General features: G+C 40.5%; 2 protein-coding genes across 2 annotated transcripts in view; one reads left to right on the forward strand and one right to left on the reverse strand.

Moving 5' to 3' along the window:
- The first annotated feature begins 1,861 nt into the window (after window positions 1-1,861).
- On the forward strand, window positions 1,862-2,713 carry LOC146632812 (leucine-rich repeat-containing protein 3-like). The gene has a single exon (XM_085354725.1). The coding sequence runs from the start codon at window positions 1,862-1,864 to the stop codon at window positions 2,711-2,713; it is 852 nt and encodes a 283-aa protein (XP_085210851.1).
- Window positions 2,714-6,167: 3,454 nt separating this feature from the next.
- Window positions 6,168-22,597, reverse strand: part of col2a1b (collagen, type II, alpha 1b) — a 46,760-nt gene continuing 30,330 nt past the window's right edge. The window contains exons 34-54 of the mRNA XM_085353566.1: window positions 20,774-20,881; window positions 20,581-20,634; window positions 20,211-20,264; window positions 20,014-20,067; window positions 19,595-19,648; window positions 17,629-17,736; window positions 17,212-17,265; window positions 17,025-17,078; window positions 15,943-16,104; window positions 13,667-13,774; window positions 11,870-11,977; window positions 11,554-11,607; window positions 10,998-11,105; window positions 10,425-10,478; window positions 10,173-10,280; window positions 9,969-10,022; window positions 9,752-9,859; window positions 8,449-8,737; window positions 7,992-8,179; window positions 7,261-7,503; window positions 6,168-7,041 (exon numbers count right to left, since the gene is read on the reverse strand). Of these exons, the coding sequence (XP_085209692.1) occupies window positions 6,895-7,041; window positions 7,261-7,503; window positions 7,992-8,179; window positions 8,449-8,737; window positions 9,752-9,859; window positions 9,969-10,022; window positions 10,173-10,280; window positions 10,425-10,478; window positions 10,998-11,105; window positions 11,554-11,607; window positions 11,870-11,977; window positions 13,667-13,774; window positions 15,943-16,104; window positions 17,025-17,078; window positions 17,212-17,265; window positions 17,629-17,736; window positions 19,595-19,648; window positions 20,014-20,067; window positions 20,211-20,264; window positions 20,581-20,634; window positions 20,774-20,881 (2,271 nt within the window). The 3' untranslated portion in view covers window positions 6,168-6,894. The remainder of the gene's footprint in view (window positions 7,042-7,260; window positions 7,504-7,991; window positions 8,180-8,448; window positions 8,738-9,751; window positions 9,860-9,968; window positions 10,023-10,172; window positions 10,281-10,424; window positions 10,479-10,997; window positions 11,106-11,553; window positions 11,608-11,869; window positions 11,978-13,666; window positions 13,775-15,942; window positions 16,105-17,024; window positions 17,079-17,211; window positions 17,266-17,628; window positions 17,737-19,594; window positions 19,649-20,013; window positions 20,068-20,210; window positions 20,265-20,580; window positions 20,635-20,773; window positions 20,882-22,597) is intronic.

Genomic DNA, 22,597 nt, shown 5'->3' on the forward strand with positions numbered 1-22,597 from the left:
AGGCAAGCGGAGAAAAAAAGCTGCACATAAAATTCAAGTAACTTCATTTTTATCGCACAAAAGTTTAAAAATGATACAGAAAAAAATCACATTTAGTGTCACCAAACGGAAAGCGCTGTTTTGTGCACGCCCTTTGCTTCGGGTAGACTAGTTGACCTGTTTCACGCAGATTAATGTCATCTAAAGTCTGCATGAAATTTCACCGGCATCGTTATTATGTCGGTGCAGGTTCATTTTGTCAAAAACTATGTTGGGTGCAGGAAATTCCGAGAATGTCTTTTCTATTTCGGATTAAAGGCCTTTTAAAATTAGGAAGGGATATTAGAAAAAAAATAATTGGAAACTGCAGTCACCAGCTGTAACCACAGCTGTATTTGCTTTGGGAGCCTCCCCACCCCGGTCTTTCTCAATCCCATTCTTATTAATGCAGCAGATGATTATTTTTGCTAATTGGGGATTTGCATGCATCTGCATTCAGTATGTTAATAACGGACCGTTGAGTGCAGAGCCAAATCCTCTGCACAGTTTATAAGGCACAGAGGGCAGCTTGATGGACATCAGAGGGCTGTCACCCAGTCACCTTCAGGCATATCATCCAAATCTAGGCCGCTTGAGTCGGGGTTGAAACCCTCAGCCCTGCTGTCAGGACAATAGAGACACATGACAGTTTTTATTCTATTATGAAAATGGGGAGAAAGCGGAGGGTGCTTGACATTTTAAGAGGATAGTCTTTTAATCAAATTCAAGGAGTGTTTTGTGATTTCTGTCTGGGAACAAGAACATCATATGGCCATGCTTGTGTCAGCAAAACAAGAACAGGCTGCCCTCACACCACCTACAGACCCACATGGTTTTATTTATTTGTTTTAAAGAAAGGAAAAAAAAAACATATTTAAAGCAGAGTCCCAGTTGGTTTTGCTCATGTTGCTTTTTTTAAACTTTTGCCTCTAAACTGTGGGAGAAGCGAGCAGATGCTAACACCCAGATTGCTGCTGGGTTATTTTTTTTTCCAGCCCTGTCACTTATTGACACTGTGGGACTCGGGCAGGATTAATGTTCATGCAGTTAATAGTGCAGCAGGCAATGCTTGGGCTTATCGATCCAACCCCTTTCTAACCTACATCCTACAATACACATCTCCTCTACCTCACCCTTGGAAGATGATTAAGGGGATATGGCATCATGGGGAAATAAATACAGGGATAAATGAGATGAGCATGTATTGATGGGTGTAATGTAATGCTTTCCTTCTCATCTTAAACTTGTTATTCTGGAGGAGCACAACAGGAGAGGAATGGGAGGGTTTAAGATGATCTTTTATAATGATTTACGTCCCTTTAATGCAGAAGTACAAGAGAGGATTTTTAACCCTATTAGATCACTTAAACCGTCATTACGGCTTGAACTGTGATTCGTGAGGGAATCATTGCAATAAAACTTGCTGATGGTTCCACTGAAAGTCCAGTTTCATTTCAGAGTTATTAACAAACATTTTTCTTCGATATGCATGACAAGGGGTGATTTTCTAGCATAGAAACTGTCCTCTTACATGTTTGAGTCCATTTGTATTACATGCCTCTCCATACAGGAGGGCTTTCGTGGAATAAGCCGCGTTTAAGCTCATTCACTGTCTGTCTCTTTAGCCACTGACCTTTTTTCTGCCCCTCCTCCCAAAACATCATAATCTCCCCTTGTGAGCATTTGTTATGATTGCATGTGTTTGCAGATTAAGTAAAGAGAGAGAGAGAGAGAGTCTTCATTTCCAAACTGACCTCTTTTCTCTCAATCTGTCAGATTCTCCCAGCGCAACAGTGTGCGGCTAACTGGGACCTGGTGTGTGTCAGGAGGCTATGGTGAGGCCATGTGCACGGGCTGGTGTGAGGCGAGATGTAACAGCCTCAGTGGAGGAAGACGTAAAGGACTGGATCTTCACTCATGGCTTCGTGTGTCACTCCTGTTCTTGGCTCTGTGGGGCCAAGTGTTCCCACAGTGCCCGGACAGCTGCCACTGTGCCTGGGACACGGCCACGGTGTTGTGCTCGGATGCTGGGCTGCGGGAGATCCCAGAGGGGATCCCACCAGAAACTGTCTCCCTCCACCTGGAGCGCAATTACATACGGAACATCCCAGAGAGTGCCTTCAGTAACCTGGTCCGCTTGCGGGACCTGTACCTGTCCCACAACCGCATCGACTCGCTTGCCTCTGGGGCCCTGCAACATCTGGGGCCCGAGCTACGCCTGCTGGACCTCTCACATAACCAGCTGAGGCACGTCAGCAAGGAGGAGTTTGGTTCCACTCGTGCAAAGACACGTCTTTACCACAATCCCTGGCACTGTGACTGCACACTCCAGGAGCTGATGGAGACTCTGAACCTGGAGCCTGAGACAGTGAATGGGATAATATGTGAGAGCTCTGTGCGGGGGGTGGGTGAGGGGAGCAGGTGGGAGGATCCGGGGTCACTGGGCGAGCACGCAGGCCAACCGCTGGTTAAACTGCTGGACTCTGGGGTGAATTTCTGCAGTCTGCAGAGGAAGACCACTGATGTAGCCATGCTGGTGACCATGTTTGTGTGGTTCTTCATGGTCATTGTGTATGTAGTGTACTATGTGAGGCAGAACCAAGCCGAGGCTCGCAGACATTTGGAGTACCTGAAGAGTTTACCCAGCCCACGCAAGACCCCTACTGAGACAGATACTCTCAGTACAGGTTTCTAAACTCCTGCTCAGCTGAAATTTAAAAGAAAATGTTATTTTTACCAACCTTGACTTTGAAATTCTATGTGGAGTTATGGTGAAAACCAGCAGTGGAAGATGCACACACAGAGGAAACGTAGCTCCCGAACACCCTGCAAATGTCTTCATATTTCCTTTCCCATCATATTTTTTGCTAATTGTGGATAAAACAAATACTTGCTTACTCATCCCACCATCTCAACTGAGAGAAAATTTAACAATCCCTAAAAGTACAAAGTGAAAGTGTAACATGTAAGACATCTTCTTGCACCCCCTCTTTTATCCTCCCACCATGCTTCATACTGTGTTCTTTTATCTTAAATTAAGCTCTAATTAGGAGTCGTTGACCAACTGACCCTTAATAAAACTACTGAAAGGCACTAATCAGCTGGAGTGTTTATCAGGTCGAGGACAGTGTGCAAACGCTAATGTGTGTCATCTTATAATTGCTTGTCTAATATGTGTGCGTACGTGTGCACGTGCATTTTTGTGCATAGCTGTGGCCGTTTTTACTTTGATATTATTGATTTTGCGCAGATATAATTTAAGCCTTTTTTAATATATCAGCACTGACCCAGTGTTTGTGTCACTGGAAAGCCTCTGATCTAAATTTTCTCTAAGGAATCCATTAGAGCTGGAGGTGAACTATTGTGTGTCCGTTTAGTATACATACCCAGTATCGCCTGGTGTACAGAGAGTCCAAATCAATTTAGAAAACAATTATTAATGCACATATTTATCCAGAGAGGAGCTGGTAGAAAACCTCGAGTCCTGATTATTTGGGGCTGCATTTCTTTTTCTTTTCCACAACCCCATCCCAATCGATTTTCTTTTAAAAGGCAGTGTGAAAATAAGCAAAACACTTTGATAATAAATTGCTTTGATTAGAACACGACAGATTGTAGTGTTACAATTAATGCTATTCCTGTAGGTGTACCGCAGGTGCACTGAATCCTCAGCCTAGCTTTTTGCACGCATGCAGAACAAACCCTGCCTGGATAAACATCCGCATTTCACCCAGTATCACATGATTTAATTGAATTCAGATTTACTGTGGTAATATGTTAGCATTCTGTGAGGAGAGGGTGTGCAATGTGATTTAATAAATCTGGATTTGTCATCCTTCACTGTTGCATTAGAGACTGTAAAAAGCCCTATTTTCAGTTTGCTAGTCAACCTCTTTAAAACGTGTCTCCATACCGGAGTGTGGGATCATAAATGGGGAAAAGTAAGCTTGTTATTTACGGCATAATTTTAGGTTTCACTCTCATTGTATTCAAACACACACACAAAAAAGACTTTGGAAACAAGGGCAACAATGCAACCCAATCAGCAATGAGCGGTTTAATGGGAACAGCTAGTTTATAACATGTTTTTATAGGTATGTGAGCCACACAGATCTTCAGATCAATTTGTAATAATTATGACTTAAAAAAAATCTCTTTGGACCAAATACCTGTTGGTCCATTCTAAAACCAAGTTATGGTTATGGTAAACTACTAATACCAGTATGTTAGCACTGTCATTGTGAGGATGTTGGTAGGATTTAGCTCAGAGCACTGTGCTGAGGGACCATACAGTATCATAGAGCTGCTAGCATGGCTTCTTTTTTCATGTATCATCCGTATGTGATCGATTAAAGTGTACAAATGTCTATGTGGTCATTATATACAATAAAATATCTTATCTAAAAGCTGGGTTGGTAAAGTGGGAAGAGCCGAGGCACACGCTGGAATAGGTCAACATTTAATGTGTTATATTGATAAGTATGATTTGTTTACTTTGGACCCTCAGAGAGAGATTCTGGTTCAGGTCTGCGCTGTTCCCATGCTGTCAGAACTAGAGTCAGTTATTGATATTGTTACGATCTGTGTGTGAAACCAGTCTTGTTGGTAAACCGCAGGCAAGAAGAAGACGAGAATAAAACGGTGGACGCTCGTTATGTGACTTAAAAAGCAAAACTGCCTGTGAATAAACTGTATGTGTAACCGTACATACTCTGAATATTTCTTGAACGTTAGCCGTTTGTCATAAATCCTACATCTAGTGTTGATGTGCCTGAGCTCAGTTTCATATCTTTATAATAATGCTCCTGGTCTCTCCAGTGATGATTGTAACAACCCCAAAAATCAAATGTTTTTTCCTGTAGATTTTTTTTTATTATTATTATTATTGATGATGTATTTCCATCCCAGTGATTTGTTTTCTTGTCTGTTTGTTCACCCAAAAATATCCAAACAAGGGTAAACTCATATTGGAAAGTATTACATTAAATAATAAATGAGCCATGAAAAGCGACGTTGGGGGAAAAACAGAAAAAAAAAATACAAATAAAACAAACATTGCTCTACTTTGTTTATAGAAATGCTTCTTGATTTATTTCTACTGAAGATAGAAAAATGCAATTAGAAGAATAGAAATGAAGTACAGAGAGACAAATCACAGTATGAGCTGATCGTAGTTGGCAGTGTTTCCCATTTCTACTTTACTGTGCATGAAAAGTGAAGGAAACGATTGGAAAACCATCACAGGTACGTTTTTTTTCCATCATCAGTCAAGGCAAAATTAAACCATATCCATCACTGCTCTTCCCTGGAAATAAATCCAGATATTGGCACAGAAACATAAAATAGAAGCAGGGTAGATATGATACGTTGTCTTTTTTATTTATGTTTGAATGTTTCTTTTAAGGACGAGATATTTCATCACCGGGGAGAACAAAACGGAACATAAATAAAACGCAACTTCAGCCTTTGACTTGGTTTTGTCTTTTATTTCCAATTTACATTAATTAAAACGTAACAAAAACAAGTCATGATCATAATAATATAATAATGCTATTATTATTAATAATAATATTATTATTAATAATAGAAAATATACACAACCTCACACAAATGGACCCTCTGGCTGGCTGTAGGACCGGAGCAACAAAGTCAAACACGCTTTACATCGTGAGTGTGAAGCAGAGGGCGCGTGCTGTGAGGAGACTGAAGGCAGGAAGCAGAGAGGGATGAAGGTCAGGGCGGGTGGGGGGCAGCAGACTGGGCTTTAATGATCAAATTTTCAAATCTTCAACATGTTGGTCACACAGATGTAAAGATTTGAGGTGGAAAAGGCCTCAGTTTCAACTTGTCAAGATCTTCTTTTTTAGCGTGAGGTAGCTTTAACATACCAAAACAAATGTTAGGAAAAGAAAAAGAAAACAATTTTTAAAGAAATGAACATGACTTGATTGTAAAAATTTACGAGGGGGCCATATTTGTTTATGTACGAAGGCACGAAGCAAAGAGGGGGGGGCAAGCCGGGACTTTTATCACCCTGAAATCCAAAATCCTGGGCGACATGCTCTCTCTGAGAAACTGTATATATATGTATACACACATATACATATATATACATATATACAGGTCACTAAATGTGAGTATCTGGCTGATAAAAAATACAAACTGTTTTACAACAATAGCACCATTGACTTTATTTATAATACACAGTAACTTTTGACACACTGTGGCAGTAGAAATAGGAACACCTGCACTTTCTTTGCAGCTTGATTGTTGTCGTTTCATTCTTTAGTGGATATTGTACAGGAGCGATGGGATGGTTAGAAAAGAGGAGGAAGTACGAGAGAGAGTTGGTGGAAATTATTTGTGTGTAAGCCACTTTTCAATACTTAGCAACAAACTCAGTCCTGTCACACCAGGGATCTCAACCTAAACAATAAATAAATAACACCAACACATTGTTCTCTCTCCAATTCCTACGTATGCTCCTGTACTCTCCTCATACTTCCTCCTTCTTGTTCGCGAATATGCAAAAGATTAGTTGGCAGGGAGGGAGAAGGGGTGCAGGTGGGGAGGTAGCATTTTTGGAGAAAACAGGGAGTCCGTGGTTTGGGGTGGGCAGGGGCGAGCTGACTGGAGGCAATGCTGGATGAATCACAAATGACAGGTGCTGGTGCCATTCAGTGCAGATATCCTATGGAGTTCAACTTGGAAAAGCACTTTCTACTAAGAAAAAAAGTCCCATTTAAAAAAAAAGTGTCTTGATTTTTCTTTTTTTCCTCTTCCTCGCCTCCTTTATCTGAGGTGTGCTCCTCTTTCATGTTATTTTCTTTTTCAAATCTCCACTTCCTTTTTCTCGATAATTTGATCCCTCGTTCTTTACAAGAAGCAGACCGGCCCGACATCGACTCCAAACTCCTGGTCTGCTCCACCGATATCCATGGGTGCAATGTCCAGGATGGGCAGACGAGAGGTCTTCTGTGATCTGTATTCAATCACCGTCTTGCCCCATTTTCCCGTGTGTCTCTGTAGAGCGAGAACGACAGGTGCAAACAGCTGTTAAACAACCTCTAACTACTCCAGAACTGGAGAGAATGAGATTAGTTTCGTGAGTGGACACAGCAAGAAATTTGTATGAGCTTTATTGTTCTCTCAGCCACTTTTAACATCCCTCATTACGTTTTTACGATTCTCTGACAGTGTGGGTGTAATGTATATGGATGTCAGCAATATTGCCGGTCTTACCGTGCAGCCATCTTCCAACACAGCGTAAGTGAAGCGGCTGTTGCCCTCGGCTCTGATCTCCACGTCATTGGAGCCCTGCAGCAGCACGGCCTTCTTCAGGTTGCCTGTCGAGCCGTCCATGTAGGCCACGCTGTTCTTACAGTGGTAGGTGATGTTTTGAGAAGCCTCAGTGGACAGCAGTCTCAGGAACGTCATCTGAATGGCGGCAGTGTTGGGCGCCAGGCTGTCATCGCCATAGTTAAACTGCATTGCATAGGAATTGAAGGAAGGGAAAGTTAGAATAACAGTTGCAATTGTTTTTATGGTTCAGTTTATACGCATGTGTGTTTTTTTCCTGGTTGTTGAGATGATGTTTCAGATTTTAAAAACCTTACATACAGGGGCTTTAAGAGGGAGTCATTGATTTTATGTCCTCGCTCAGCCAAAATGTGCTTTTTATTCTTCTGCTAAACTTTATTTATAAGGTTTCTACTTGAGACCAAGATGCTTTTTAACTTTGCTTTAAGTAAGACTAGTATAGACTTAAGAGAAAACGATGGAAAAGGCACTGCTCATCGTGCAGCAGAATCCATAGACGTGTCAACCAATGATCAATATTTATGCTGAACTGCCGACCTGCCTCCACTGTTTTCATATCATTGACTTTTTAAAATAGTTTAACATGTGCATAGCAGTGAATCCGCTTCCCGTTTCACAGGCACAGAGAATTTAAAAATGTTGATGCAACTTACATGGAATCCTCCATTCATGCTTTCTCCGAACCAGACATGTTTGCGGTCCTTGCTCTTGCTGGTCCACCAGTTCTTGCGAGGGATGCTGGAAGGCTTGGGGTGGACGCAGGACTCCCCTGTCTCCATGTTGCAGAAGACCTTAATAGCATCTACGGTGCAGCCTTGATTGGGATCAATCCAGTACTCTCCTGCAGATGGAAAAAGACAGGAACATGGGAGCGCACCATTCTCGGTCTTTGGTAAATTAAAAATCTGATAATACTTGGAAATTTATTGTATAATGTTTTGTTTTTCTAATATTGAAAAAACAGACTAAATCAGCTCAATCCAAACACTCCCCAACTGCAGAACCTTGGCTAATACAAACCTTGACTTTACTAAATTGAGATGGCAAAAAATTCCTGTCTGTTTTCTCATCTCACCCCAAATTTAACCAATTCCCCTCGGTGTCACTCACCACTCTTCCAGTCAGGGTGGCACAGTTTCAGGTCTCTGCAGGTGCGAGCAGGGTTTTTCTTGGATCCCTCAGGGCTGCGGATGTTCTCAATCTGGTTGTTGAGAGATTTGAGAGTGGCGTCGACCTCAGCATCATGCTGTCGGAGATTTCCAGAAGCCTGGTCGGCTCTCATGTACCTGAGAGGATCGGGGCCTTTCTCAGTCTGACCCAGACCAGCGAAGGCAGACATATCGATGCCAGGGCCCGGGGGACCAGGAGGACCAGGGGGTCCGGGGTTTCCAGGAGGACCCTGAGAGAAAAGAATAAAGACGGGAGGGTTATATACTTCTTCTTTTTTTGTTGAGTCTTGCAATCATTGCACTTCTGCATTATTTTGCCCTTTTCTGTCAAACCCGTCAAGCCTCTCTTCCTGATGGGTTCAGGAAATCCTCTACAATCTGTTCTTGTATCTCATTTCTATTAACTTGTCTGAGACTTCACTCCCACTTTCAGCATCCACGTAGTAAGCGAGTCATTCATTTCCACTCATACTCACATTTAATTTGACCTTTGCTAAATTTTTCCTTCCTGTTTTTCAGTCCATTAATTGCCACTTAATTTGTCCATTTCTTGTTGCAGTGCACCTACAATTCCTGCTTCAATATGAAATTATGAAATGCAGATACAGTTTCTGCAGCTCCTACACCATAAGTGTGCCCTCCTTACAGACTGACTTTATGTCTTCTACTTATATCTTTAATAAGGACAACAAATTTGCTATAATCTGGTATAATAATAAAAAACAAACATTAAAAAAACTTATTGTCCCATGTGGACATTATGTTTCTGCCTTTTTATAATATTTTGCTGCTACTCTTTGTACCAATCAATAAAACGTGTTAATTTATATAATGGTTTTGATTTAAATTTGAACCCCCCCCCGACTAATAGTGTTTTTTCTTTTGCGACAGGGACAGAGAGGAAGGATCGTGTCATGACTGACTGTGATGTAAACCAGCGAATAATGTTCTACGAAATTATTTGCGCAAATGTTCAACTCACGTCACACAACTAAACCCCTCAGATCTCGCACTCATGATGTCATGAGGTCGTGACAGTCGTGCACAGTTTCCAATCTTGTCCCATTCTTGTTTTTTCAATTCTTGAAAACAACTTTGGTATTCTCATGTATTTAACACAAACCTGTTTTTTGCAGAATGTAGCAAAAAGTAATAAAAAAAACTATTATAAATATGTGACGGAACAAATTAAATAAAAAAAAAAAAGAGGAGCATGAATTGAATGAGCACAAAAAAGCACTCACAGCAGGACCGGTCTCTCCACTGCGACCACGGGGTCCAGGGGGTCCAATGGGTCCAGGCAGACCATTTGAACCGTCTTTTCCAGCAGGGCCAACGGGTCCAGGTGGTCCCTGCAGAGACAGTTTGAGATGTTAAGGTCTGAAGATGAAGCATTTAAAGAAGCTAATGGTTTTTCAAAGTGACTGCCACTTTTTATTACAGTTGAGTATTTGTACTCACACGTTGTCCTGCAGGTCCAGCAGGTCCAGTAGCACCCTGGTCTCCAGGTTGACCCTAAAGTAGAAGAAATACTGTAAATACCTGAAGCATGATGACAAGAAAACTGCACTACAGCAAAGGCACGAATTAGTTGAAATGACTGAGCTGGTGTACAACAAAGTTCAGGAGGCAGACGTATGTTTACAGGCAGAGAGTGATGCTTACTGGAGGTCCGGGGAGACCCTGCAGACCAGTGAAGCCTCGGTGTCCCTTCTGTCCTCTTTCACCAGCTTCTCCTGCCTCGCCTTTGTCACCACGGGGTCCTTGGGGCCCCTGAGAACAAAGCGTGGTAATATGTGTGTGAATTTCAAGAGTTAATTTAAGCCTTGTGGCAAAACCAATTTTCTTTTGTTTATTCAGGCCAGAAATTATTCAAGACTTGGCATGCAGCTTTGTTTCTCTCAGAAAGAAACATACAGGCATTCCTCGGGCACCAGCAGGTCCTGAAGATCCAGCAGGTCCTTGTGGACCCTGAAACACAAAAGAAACAAAAGGAATTATGGACCATACGAACACAATGACGATTATTCTAACTTTTAATAATCTGCTAGTAGAAATTTCATTAATAATTACAGTAAGTTTCATTTTCAAGATTTAGCAATTTGTCTTCACTCTGTACTTGTCATTGTGTACCAGCTGTGTACCTCCTTGTTCAACAATATGCTTGTATACCAGTCAAATATGTCTGCGTTTAGGAAGCAAACTGTGATAAAATAGTCTACAATTGTTAACATAGTACACTGACTGAATGTTATGTAAATGAGAAAAGCAAGCACAGAGTTTAATTTTCCTCTTAGACCACAGGTCACTCAGGGATAAAACACTTGAGACATACTCCTCAGCACTCGCTATCAGACAATATGCTAATTTCCAGCAGAGAAAAATCCACCTTATATAAATCTCATAAGGCCAAACAAACTTTGCTCTTCAGCTGCAGCTTTTCTAGAAACATCTTATTTTAATTTAGCTTGTCTTGGAGGTAATACTCACAGGCTCTCCTCTGTCTCCCTGTTTGCCAGTGGGACCAACTGGGCCAGAAGCACCAGGAGCGCCCGGAGCACCAGGAGCACCAGCAGGACCAGTGTTACCACGCTCACCCTGCAGAGTGAGAGCACAACAGTCAGGGATTTACATGTAACGTAACATAACTCAATTACTGCTATCTACTTAAGCACAAGGTTTGATAAAAGATGTTAGAACCAGATGGTAAAAATAAAAATTTAATGCACATATACTATATAAATACATTTTTATAAAACTGTGCACTCAGAATAAAGCTGCTCAAAATACAGAAGTCCAGCAGCAGACGAAGAAAAAACTGAGTGAATATGATTGTGTTTTAAACACTATTGCATGTGATTGTATATTACAGGAGGCTGAATCTATAAAAGCATCTCATCAGGCTTCCGGCTGCAGTTTTGCTTTGCTTCACGCTGCTGCTGTTGTGCAGTCTTATGCCACTATCGTGCAATACTGATTTGAACGTTTCCAAAATATCAATAAGGGTATTAAAAATTGGATGATAAGACCCAGACTTGCTTCTCACCTTATTTCCAGGAGAACCATCTCTACCGGGAGGTCCATCAGATCCAGGGGTGCCCTGTCAGATAATGGAACCAAATCAAATGTTAATAGTTTCCACCAAACCAGATGTCCCCTTAACTGAATACAGATCAGCTGCATAATAAACCTGCTCCAATGAGGCGCAATATTAATGTGGTGTAAACACAATGCAAATGTAAACATGACACAACGGCGGTGCATAGTAACGGACTTCACCTGTCGGAGGAAAACAGCTGAGAGCCCTAATGTTGCAGATATGAATCTAATTCACACATGCTGCATGCTAGCTATTCCCTGACCTCTCTGCCAGGCTCTCCAGCAGGTCCAGTCAGTCCAGGTGGTCCAACAGGTCCAGGGGGTCCACGGTCTCCAGGACCACCAGAAGCTCCTTGCTTTCCAGGCTCACCCTGAGGAGAAATGAGAGAAAAGACTTTTAACTGACTTCATTCAGTTGTTACCGTTATTATTATTTATTTAGTCGGATTAGTCCGCTACATAGCATATAACATGTTTGATGAATGCTGTCATTTTATGTTAAAAGCTTAGCTTCTGCTGTAAAATTAGGAAAACAAGAAACAATTCTGGGGTCTTGTGGATATAGAAATAATGTCATATTTAATTTGAGTATGATTCTGGTCTGTAGTCATTGTCCTTTTTGTCGACCAATCACAGCTTTGTGAATGATCAGAGAGGATTAACTGAGCTTATAAAGGTCCTCATAGGCCACCTTAAAAACCTGTCAAGATGGTCATTATATATAACTGGGATAAAAGGGTACATTTTTGTACATAGTATGCTTGTGCATATTCCTACAGTACATATCAAATTTTATAAATCATTCATAAATATTATCCTCAGTTTAAAAAAAAAAAAAAGTAACTGAATCCACAGTTCGACTTCACTTCCGCTACTAAAATCATTTTCTCTGCTTGAAACATTCCTGGGTGACTTTCCTGGCATCACTGCTGTTTCCTTGGCATCCCTTTCATGCGTACGGATGAATAATTGATGGTGAGGACATGCCCACTGAGATGTTGTAAGTAGGGGACAAGCTCATGTCACGTATCTAATAGTGTGAGACGCAAGAAGGGGAGGCTTCTTGTCACATGTCATCTTGTGCATCAGATAGACTCACATGGAGAGCAGCCCTAGCTCATGTGAGATTCGATTTGACTGTGACCCAATTAGGGCAGCAGAATGACAGTGGAGCCTGTCTGAAGGCTTTGCACATTCACTCATACTAAGTGACAAAACAGTAGGCTCTCTGCTCTTAAGGCGTCTTCCTGAATATTTATTTTACCACCCTGTTTCTGAAAAAGTTGGGAGGCTGTGCGAAATGTTAACTGCAGTGCAAGGATTTTGAAACCTTTTGCAGGTATGAATGCAATGCACAAAAACAGAATGGAAAGTAGAGATTTGTAGTTACATTTGTTTACATTTTTGTTTTTAAATTGACAGATATTAAGTTGCTTCCAGCAAAGATATGGAAACACCTCAATCTGAGTAACTACAGACACACAAGTGGAAGAAATCCAAATAAGAAAAACACTTCAAATCTATGAGCTCCAACTTTACTGGATTAGAGTTTAAAAAACACCAAAACGATTACATAATTACATCACCAACTATTTTCAACACTGATTTTCTTTTCTTAAGTTGTTTTCTTGATCAATCAATTAATGTCAAAATGTCAAAATCCAAAAAAAGGAGAAAATCAATAAAAAAAATCAACGGGTAAGAAAACAACCTTTGTTCTCTAGTTTATCTGAAGCATGGAAAATTAATTGTATTACATTATATATCACAAATATTTATATCACAAATGATTTTGCTTATGTCTCATGACTAATACATGAGCTTATATTGTAATTTTATTTCAGCTCTATTACTGTGAATTAAATGTCTACATAACATTTCTACAAAATAGATAACAAACATTTTAAATTTGTAATGTTTGACTCTTGGAAATTATGAGGATCATATTTTAGGATTTATTCTGACATAGACTAAATAATGTGTCGTTTTATTAAACTAAATAACTGACAGACAATTTGCAAGTTGAATTTTATGAGTGGGTGAGTGGGTATATTACTTACAGAAGGTCCAGGCAGACCGGGGAAACCTCTCTCGCCACGCTGTCCAGGGAGACCAACAATACCGCGCTGACCAGCCAATCCCTGAGGACCTGAAGGACCAGGCGGGCCCTGAGAGGAGAAAAGTGGCAGAGCGGTGGTTATATAGATTTTTACTATTATTATTATTTTGGGTGGTTATGGATTAATTTAACAACTATCAACAAACAATTTTGATCATATAGGTATCAACAACCAAGAAAATCAGCTGAGAAAAATCAAGAGATTTTACAGTTTATAAATTTAACTTCTAGTTAAAACAAATCTGAAAATCTAAACCTAATCAATAAAAAAAATCACCCAAACTAGAAAGTGCACAAATACTAAAACGAGTGAATACATGGATATAAAATTACAAACTAAACAATGTAATATAATATAAATAGGTTCAAGCACCTTTCATTCTGGTGTCCCATAGACTCTAATATATCTGCGTTTAGGACTAAATAATTTTAGCCACCGGTATAACAGGATGTCACACAGAAAGGTGACGGTGTCTTCAAAGAATTGTTTAAGAGAAAGAAAAATATATGATTGATAGTTAAGTAAGAGGACTGATGGGGCTCTAATTTCTATCCTTTTAATGTGAAGTTACAGTGAGAAGCCTTTCGTGGATAACAGCTAATAAAACACTCAAAGTGATCCATCAATCACCAGCCACTTTATAAGGCACGCCTGTTCCACTGATTGTTAGCGCAAATCTAATCATCCAATTATGTGGCAGCAAATCAGTGGCTTTAGGCAGGCAGACATTGTAAAGAAGATCTGCTGAAGTTCAAACTGAGAGTCAGAATGGGGAAGAAAGGGGATTTAACTCTTTTCCTCTTGAATGCGCAGTAGGGGTAATAACCCTTGTATATTTCAGGCCTGCTGATGGAGAAACAGAAGACCACGCTGGGTGCCGTTCCCATCAGCTAAGAACAGGAAACTGAAGCTGCGATTCACACAGGCTCACCTAACTGGTCAGCGGAAAGCTGGAAAGACATTATCTAATGAGTGTCTTCAGAACTAGGTTCAGGATAAAAAACATGCATGCATAAAAGTTGAGCATTGTTTAAATGCCACAGCCTGCATGTGTATTGTTGCTGACCATGTCTTTATGGCCCTTTATGACCACAGTGAACAGAAGGATGATGAAACATGTCACAAAGCTCAAACTGGTGTCTTGAACATGAGAATAAATTCACTATTCTCTGATGGCATCCACAATAGAGCAGCTTTGATTTGGGCTTTTTGTAAACAAAAGGGAGGGGGGGGGGGGGTCTAACCTAGCAGCAGCAAGTTGTTCCTAATTAAGTGGCAGGTGAGTGTGCACAGTTCATTTAACACATACAGACATGCAAAAAAAAGAAAAAAGCCCGGAGGTTATGCAGGGCGCTATTTCTTGCAGGTTTTGTGATGTGTGATGACTTTTTGAGGCATCACTTTTGTTTACTGACAAACGCTCAATACAGTTCAAATACAATGCAAAGCAAAGATGTGTTTGTGTCCTATGATTTATCTCTTCTGTCATTTGCTACACATGGGATTTTATTCCCAGCTGCAGTTGCACTTTTCAGTGTCAGTCTCTCCATCACCTCTCCTCATCGCCACAGCTCACTCTTTCACATGTCCTCTCCCTGAAAACATGTCCACTATAAACAACTCACTCCAAGTGACAACTGAGCACCCAGTTCAGCTGACAAAGACTTTGATGTGCTGATACATGGTTCAAGGCTGAAAATCTGTAATCTATAGGATGGACGGAGTCTTGGCACAGCAGCTATCTTGATGTTTGGGTAAGCTATCGTCTGTGGTATGTATAGTATGGTATGTCATTGTCTTGACTTGTCACGTGTTTGTAACGGGCGCGTGCAGGCAGCTCTGGGGGTAGGCAAAGTAAAAGCCTGGGCTCCTGTCATCAGTCTGTCACTGGCCTGTGCTACCCTGTGCTGTCAGATGTCTCGGTCTGCTATTACAGCCAGTGATGGACACTGACAGCTCTGTGCAGTAGTGGAGGGTGTTTCCATTACTGATAAAATTGGCTCTTTGGGCTGACAGAGCCACACAAACGCCGACAGACATGCAGAAAACAAACACATCTGATCATTTTCTACTCCCCAGAGTAGCTCTAACGACCGCCTAAATATGGTGCACTGAAGAGGTTTCAAGTATTACAAAGTAAAAAGGAGTTGCAGGTGATGCCAGCCAGTGTCTTGAGTGTTTTATGATGGAATCTGATTGTAGAATGAGAAACTCACAGGTGGACCATCCTCTCCAGCGTCTCCCTTCTCTCCGGGAGTTCCAGCGGGACCACGAAGCCCAGCATCACCCTGTCTGCCTGGAGGTCCACCATCTCCCCTCACGCCTTTGGGTCCATCTTTACCGGAAGGACCAGCAGGACCAGGAGGTCCAGGATTACCCTGACAAGTGTGAGGAGGAGGACACATAAATATGAATCATTACTGAAACATATGAGTATTTTTTGTTATTTTAACTATCCAGTGATGATATGTACAGCTCTATATGACTTCAAATAACACATAGACTGTATATTAGAACCCTTACAGGGTTAGCCTGTTTTCTCACAATATGTTTCTTTGCAGCATGTCTGCAGAAAATGAAAATCTAAGCAAACACCTACAGACACACTGTGGTGAAGTGTGGAGGTGTTGAAACAGCAAAGGTAAGCACTTTATAGGTGCAAATTACAAGGTTTCCTATGACACAAAGAAGTCAGGCAGCATTAGAAAACACATCCCTGTATCTGTTTCACAACAGTTTCTCTTGCTTATAAAACACAAATTAAACCAGCTGTTCTTTTTTCCCCATACCTGTGATAGATGTAGTTTTATCTTTATCTTTTTTATATAAACTCCACAGTCAGACAAAAATAGATTTTTCTGAAATTATATCAACTACAGTTATACACCAGCAAATATAATTACGATTTATGTTTTTTGGCTCGGTTTGGGAACCCAGTAAACCAATTCAGAATTGATCTTTTCAAAGGATGGCATGGATGCCCCATCAAAGGGCAATAGATGGTTGATGATTTTGAAAATATAGCTTTTGCAGATTTATTCAAAGCCATTTAAACATCAACAGGAGTTTCTGGAACTATGGGGAGATTCACCACCATCTTTAAAATGCTGAATAGGGAATATATTCAGCAGAAGCACACGATAATCAACAGCTTACAGAAAACACTTTATTTTTGCTTTTCCTTTAATTTTTCATTTGCTCTTATCATACTCTTAGTTTTGGTATCACCACTACACGTGTAAAGCTGCACATGGAGTCAGTTTGATGGAGGGTTTAGTCATCAGGACGCTGAACTTACATTGGGGCCAGGGGGTCCAACTCGGCCGGCAGCCCCCGGGAAACCAGTGGCACCCTAACAGAGATGGGCGCATTTAGACAGAGTCACAAATAAAATCCTAAAATAATGCTTCCTGCACATGTTATTATGAGACAAGAGTAAAATAATTTAAAAGTGAGACTCTTTGGTATAGATAAAAATCACTTACAGGAGGTCCCTGAGCACCACGAGCACCTTTAGGTCCAGAAACACCCGTGGGACCCTGAAATGAACATATTCTGTGTTACACTCTGACATTTGTTGTATTTTATAGTAGCTCGTTTCTGTCAGCTAGTTTCTTATTCTGCCTTATGTAGCACAATCACCACCAACAGTTGCTGTCACTTTGTAAACTCCACCATGCATGTTTAAAAGAGAGGTAGAAATGAATGTTTTGCTGATTTGTGCATACATAACAGTTTCTCTTCTTGTAGGAAAAACTGTCACTCAGTGCCTGTCGTACTGTTATATAAAGCTTTTGATTAATAAGAAAAACTGGGATACAAACATCCAGTGTTTTTGTGCAACCTTATTTTGGGTTTAGAAAACATATTTATAGTGAAATAATACATGTAGTGACACTTACAGCGGGTCCAGGGGCTCCAGATGGTCCTTGGGGTCCAGGAGCACCAGCGTCTCCCTTCTGTCCAGGTTCTCCCTGCTCTCCCTTGGTTCCAGGCTGACCGTCAGCACCCTGAAAGCAAAAGACAGAAACAGCTGTTGATATACATCAAAGGAAAAAAAGTGAAAGGACTATGTCTTAATAATCAAATACTTTCAAAGGTCTTTCACAATTACCTAAAAGAATTGTTTAAAGGCTCATTTTACACATGGAGTTCTGTTTACCTGCTAACACTGCATGTAACATGTAACCTGTGTGGATCCATTATCATATATTAAATGGTTTGTTAAATTATCGGTTAACAGATCTAACTAAAAAATATAAGATCTAAGATAAGATGACATATCTTCACTTGTCTTTTGTGTCGCTGCAATACCAAACTGCTTAAGTACCCCATTTATGATGGAGAAGTACATCAAATTATGCACAAATCTCTGTTTTTAAATCCCAATCAAGTCAGGCCATTGAGTTTATGACTCTCGTCTACAAGTGCTACTGGTGCAGCATTTAGCCTCGTTGTGCCCACAGCGTCTGTGTTACATACACTTTAAAGTGGACCTATTATATTTTTTCTTTCACAGCTCTCAGTTTAAAACATGACCAAAGGTTCAAATGATGCAGTCAGTGAATAGTAATGCCCAAAAGCTCAGGCATTAATCTGCAATAAATACTCAATTTCATGCACTTTTTTTCTCTTTTGAAGATGTGGGTCATGTAGGCATGTAGCTCTGTGTGGAACTACATAAGCCCCACCTGCATTTCAAATCTTCTGTCTTACTGGGACAGCCAATTAGAAGAAAGCTAGCTTAAAGGAAGGAGAGCTGTGGCTTTAGACCAGCGGTCCCCAACCTTTTTTGCGCCATGGACCGGTTTATGTCCGACAATATTTTCACAGACCAGCCTTTAAGGTGTTGCGTATAAATACAGTAAAACAGTACCGGTACCAAAAAAAAGGAAGATTTATTCATAATACACGTGAAAAGACCCAGATAAACCGAGGTCATGTTGTCCTCGGGTCAAAAATGGTCCCTGGGTGAATGGCAAACAAGTATATGGGAATCCCGAGGACAACACAAGGGTTTTAACGATACATACAAAAAAATAACACTTAAAACCGATAAAAACCCTGAAAACCATACATTTCACATGCGAGCCTGAACTCTCACGACCCGGTACCAAACAACTCACGGACCAGTACCGGTCCGTGGCCCGGGGGTTGGGGACCGCTGTTTTAGAAGATCAACTGAACTTGAGCTGCATTGAGAAAGGATAAAATAACAGCTGCTCTAGGAGAGTCCAAGAATACAAATACAGAGCTGGGGTAGGACATGAGATATAATTACACAACAATTTCAAAACTTTTAATTGCAGCTCCTAATGTACTGTGATAGTCGGTGTGCTCTGAAACAAATAGCATTTAGATACCTTGTAATGTTATTCATCCTGACAGAAAATCAATAATTAATCATTGTGTAAGGTAGAGAAAAAACAACCTGTTTAGAGATAAATTGTGCTGCCACAAATATATTGATGAAATCCATTTGGAGGGATGCAGCTTATTAAAAAACATCTATTTTATGTCCATCGTGAGTCTTTGGCAATAACTAAATGGATGTTTGACAAAAAGACACTAATTTCCCTCCACAGATATTACACCGAGGAAACAAGACATGTGTCAAGATAAAGAAAATAATAATTCACCGAGGCCTAAAACTGACGTAAAGGCAGTTAGACGTCCAAGTGTTTCTAGATATGAGCGGTAGAAAAGCCCCGCCATGTAGATGCAGTTATTTTTTTACTTGCAGTTAAATAAGCAAGTTGAACCACTTTAAAGTAAAATTATACTTCTATTACTTTGCTAACAAGTCGAAACATAAATCACTCAGGAGTCTGCAGTAAGATTAGTTCATGGTGATGGCTTTCTACTTACTGGGGGTCCAGCAAAGCCAGCAGGTCCAGGAGGTCCAGTCTCACCCCTGTCACCCTGAAAGATGAAGACACAGAGGCATTAAAAACTCAGGTGTTAGGCCAACTGAGAGAAATGGCTGATCTGTTGAGACCAATGTTTTAAAAATAGTTGCTCCAATACTTCAAAATGCCTGGCTCTAAAGGAAAACTGAAAAGCTTAAGTATAAATATAAGAATAAAGAAAGATGATGATAATTCAGGCTGAGGTGCTGAACTGTGACACCATAAACCAGGTGAACGAGATCTATAAGAGCATGCATGCTGCCTAAAAGCCTTAATATAATATACTAATATATGATGATTTGACCTAGTCACTGTGCATGCACCAAATTCCTAATCTGATATGTTTTCTTTACTAAAACAATAAACTGTGACACTCACAGGAGCACCGCGGACACCAGGAGCTCCAGAAGGACCAGCAGGACCAGATTCACCCTGCGAGAAAATACAGGAAGAACATCAGCAACATCATACAGAAGGTTAACTTTACATTATAGAAACCTACTTAAATAAAGACTTGTGCAGAACAAGACATTACATCATTTAGATCAAATAAAATAAAAGTAAAAACGCCTCACCTTCTCACCATTGGGACCAGCAGGACCAGGGGGACCAATGGGACCAGTGAGACCCTGAAACATGAAACAAAAAAGTATAGTTAGTATAAAGACTTGGAGAGGTTTGTAGTGTGAGAACAGAGACTTCACACTTTGCTTTAAAATGAGCAGCGGGAATAACAAAACACTTTTATTCTAAAGAACAAAAGAATGAATATTTTAGATTTCAGATTACATTTAAAGTATAATATGCTGTAAATAAGAGATTCACATGTGCAGATAGATATGTATGCAACATTTTATTTCCAGGAAATAAATGAAAGTCGCTCTATCTGTATTCAGCAGAAGCTACTGTCATTCACGAAAACCCAAATGAATGACAGTCACTCACTCTGGCACCATCTTTGCCTGGAGCACCTTCGGGTCCTTTCTCTCCAAGGTCTCCCTGTGGGGATAAAGAACTGAATTAAAGTCTGTCGTGTGACAAGAAAATATGCATAAATTTATACTCAAGTAGGGAAAATTCCACAAATTGAGTGTTTATGCATTCAGTTTGCTAACACTTGTTTCCCATCATGGCTTACTCTGTCTCCTTTGGGTCCGGGAATACCAGCACCTCCTCTCTCTCCAGGCATACCCTGCAGGCCAGGGGGTCCCTGAGCCCCTGCAGTACCTGCAGGTCCAATCGCTCCCTATTATTAATCAAAAATATAATGAGATGACAGGTTTGGGTTCAAAGACAGGAGACATTTCAACTGTTTACTTTCTCTAAGCACCTGCTACACATGCACAAAGATGTTTTATACCTCCTGATTCAGTCAAGGTCTTTAAAAAAGACTTGCAAAAAGGCTTGTGATGATGTTCTGTCACATTTCAGACAGATTCTGCTTGGGCTTTGTTTAATAACCCACAATATGAGTCAGAAACACAAACACGGTGCCGTCTCAGAGTGAGAGAACATCTGCTCATTCAACAAAAGAGGCCGATGCTCATCTTTGTCCCTGCCTGTTGTCTTCAAGGTTAACAGATGCCTAACTCTCTAATGAGTCGGTCACTTTTAATTTAAACATAAAGACATCTTAATTTCAGGTGTTTTGCTGTGATGGTGGGTTTACCTTTAATTCTGTTATTAAAAGGACAAAGGGCGTTTTATCATAAAGGCACGAATCTCTATTTCACACATCAAAGCTGAAACAATTGAAAGCAAATGCAGACTTTGATTGTTTTTTTAAAAAGTACTCCTATAGGCTCACTCTGAGTCAAAACTTCAGCTGTGCTGCGGTGCTTTATCGTGCAGCCTATAAATCAGACACACGCAGCATTTCTCTGCCTATCATTAAGCCATGACCACAGGGCTAACACAAGCACAACACTGGCTGTGAATACTATAGAATAATACTCTAACTCAAAGAGGCCGACAAACGATCCCTCTTATAAAACAAATCGTTTTCAGAGACTTGCTTTTCTACAGAGTGTTGGTTCATCCCTTCTTCATCGTCACCACCATCACACTCACAGTCTATAATCCTCATCCTCTAACCACTTATGTCTGGGGATGAAAACCTATGAACTGGGATTAAAATATGACCAGATAACAATCCCAAAGTGGGAATTGCAGCCTCTCTGAGCTCTTCCTCTGCTCACAGTGCCATTGTGACAAATCACTGCAGTGGCTGGAAATTGCTGACAGATGGCAAGTGAGTGTATAGCCTGACTGGAGACACACTGAGCCATCAGCTGCAGTGAATGTAGGAAATATTTTATTTTGTTTTAAAGTATTATAAATTTATGAAATAACATGAATGCAGAAAACAGAAATAAAGCAAACGTCCAGACCTGAACTGCTGACTGACGCTCAATTCTAGTTACTGATGGCTCTTCAACCACTAATCCTCAACTTTTGACAAAACTGTGTTTGCTTGTGACTCATATCTACAAAGCAATTATTCACAAGAACCCAAAGGAAGAAAGTTTAAAAGTAAAGGAGAGCTTGTTAAAAATATGTTTTCTTCTGTTTTCCACTCTTTGAATTACATCAGAGATCTACTATTTTAGTCAGTAAAAAAAAACCCTAAGGATGCTGAACTTAAATTGTCTCAGGAATTAGAATTTTTTAGCCTCTAGGGGAAAATAGGCTTTTACTCAGTCTAGGAAACACTGAAAGTTTAGCTTTGGAAGCAAAGAAAAAGCTTATTAAGGTTAGAAACCTGGTGGCCAAATGTAACTCTGTTGATTTAGCATTAGCTCAACAGTACAACCTGCACAGGAGCAACCTTACACCAACATTTATCAGGCACATGTGTTATTAAAAAGACAAATGCAAACATTAGATCATGAAGGAAAAAGCTGTTCTGTCTCAACAAAAGAAAGAAAAATGCTCTGCTTCAGTCCAGCCACACCGTAGAGAC

The sequence above is a fragment of the Diplotaxodon limnothrissa genome, linkage group LG5, assembly GCF_057381915.1.
Source record: "Diplotaxodon limnothrissa isolate DT_005_m linkage group LG5, D_limnothrissa_male_GT1.1, whole genome shotgun sequence".
Taxonomy (NCBI): Eukaryota; Metazoa; Chordata; class Actinopteri; order Cichliformes; family Cichlidae; genus Diplotaxodon; species Diplotaxodon limnothrissa.

Bases quoted from the DNA above. Each gene is read 5' to 3' on its own strand.
- LOC146632812 (XM_085354725.1), top strand. From the start codon at position 1,862: ATGTGCACGGGCTGGTGTGAGGCGAGATGTAACAGCCTCAGTGGAGGA.